Raw genomic sequence first — 780 nt, 5'->3', positions numbered from 1 at the left:
TCGAGGAGCACGGCTGCTGCCGGGAGCTGGCCAGCCGCCTGCGCTATGCACGCTCCATGGTGGAGAAGCTCCTCAGCTCCAAGTCTGGCTCAGGCCGGGCAAAACCCTCTGCTTAGATCTTGTTCTCACTGGACTCAACATCTGTGCCAAGCTGCCCCAGCTGTGGAGCAAGAGGTCTGGGAGCTTCCCTCCCATGGCACAGCTGGGCTCCCAGTCCGGGATACAGGCTCTTTGCCTCGAGGAGGCCCCTGGTGCTGTGGAACGGTGTTGTTCACTCCGACTGGTGCCCAAAGGTTTCTTGCTCCCCACTCCTAACAAAGTTTATTTTTTAATTGCCTAGTCTGTTTTTCTAACTTCCCGAAGCCACCAGCCTGACTCCAGCCCAGCCCTCCTGTGTGAGGCTCCCGGGTCTGCTCTGGAGAGCAGAGCTGTCCTGTGAGGTATCTATATGTGGCTGTGCCTCTGCTCGGCTTTGTTTCCTCTTGTGAAGGGCTCAGGTGAGGTATTGAAGAAGCCTGGGGTGAGACTGAGGGATCTGCCTTTTAATATTGAAACTACATGAAACTTCAACTTTTGTATATTGCATAACCTGAATAAACGTTGTTTGCCAGAGTCTCTAGCCCATCAGAGTTCTCTTTGCACGTCAGGCTTTCCCTCCAGGCAAGAGCCATCGTCCTACCAGGCTGGGCTCGTCTCTCACTCAGCTCCATTTACCACAGAGCAACAGGACAACTGGCACAGGGTGAGGGCAAGAGGGGACGGGGTTAAGTTGTTTTGGGA

The 780-nt window shown here is 54.6% G+C and overlaps 1 protein-coding gene across 1 annotated transcript in view; it reads left to right on the top strand.

Annotated features, from left to right (window-relative positions):
- PLK1 (polo-like kinase 1) overlaps positions 1 to 116 on the top strand; it is a gene marked incomplete at its 5' end in the record, with an annotated part of 4,276 nt that extends 4,160 nt beyond the window's left edge. Inside the window, 1 exon segment of the mRNA XM_009080403.1 lies at positions 3 to 116. Within this exon segment, the coding sequence (XP_009078651.1) occupies positions 3 to 116 (114 nt within the window).
- Positions 117 to 780: the final 664 nt, after the last annotated feature.

The sequence above is a fragment of the Acanthisitta chloris genome, unplaced genomic scaffold, assembly GCF_000695815.1.
Source record: "Acanthisitta chloris isolate BGI_N310 unplaced genomic scaffold, ASM69581v1 scaffold31218, whole genome shotgun sequence".
Taxonomy (NCBI): Eukaryota; Metazoa; Chordata; class Aves; order Passeriformes; family Acanthisittidae; genus Acanthisitta; species Acanthisitta chloris.
Note: the sequence above shows the minus strand (reverse complement) of the source record. Positions and strands in the feature narration are given on the sequence as shown.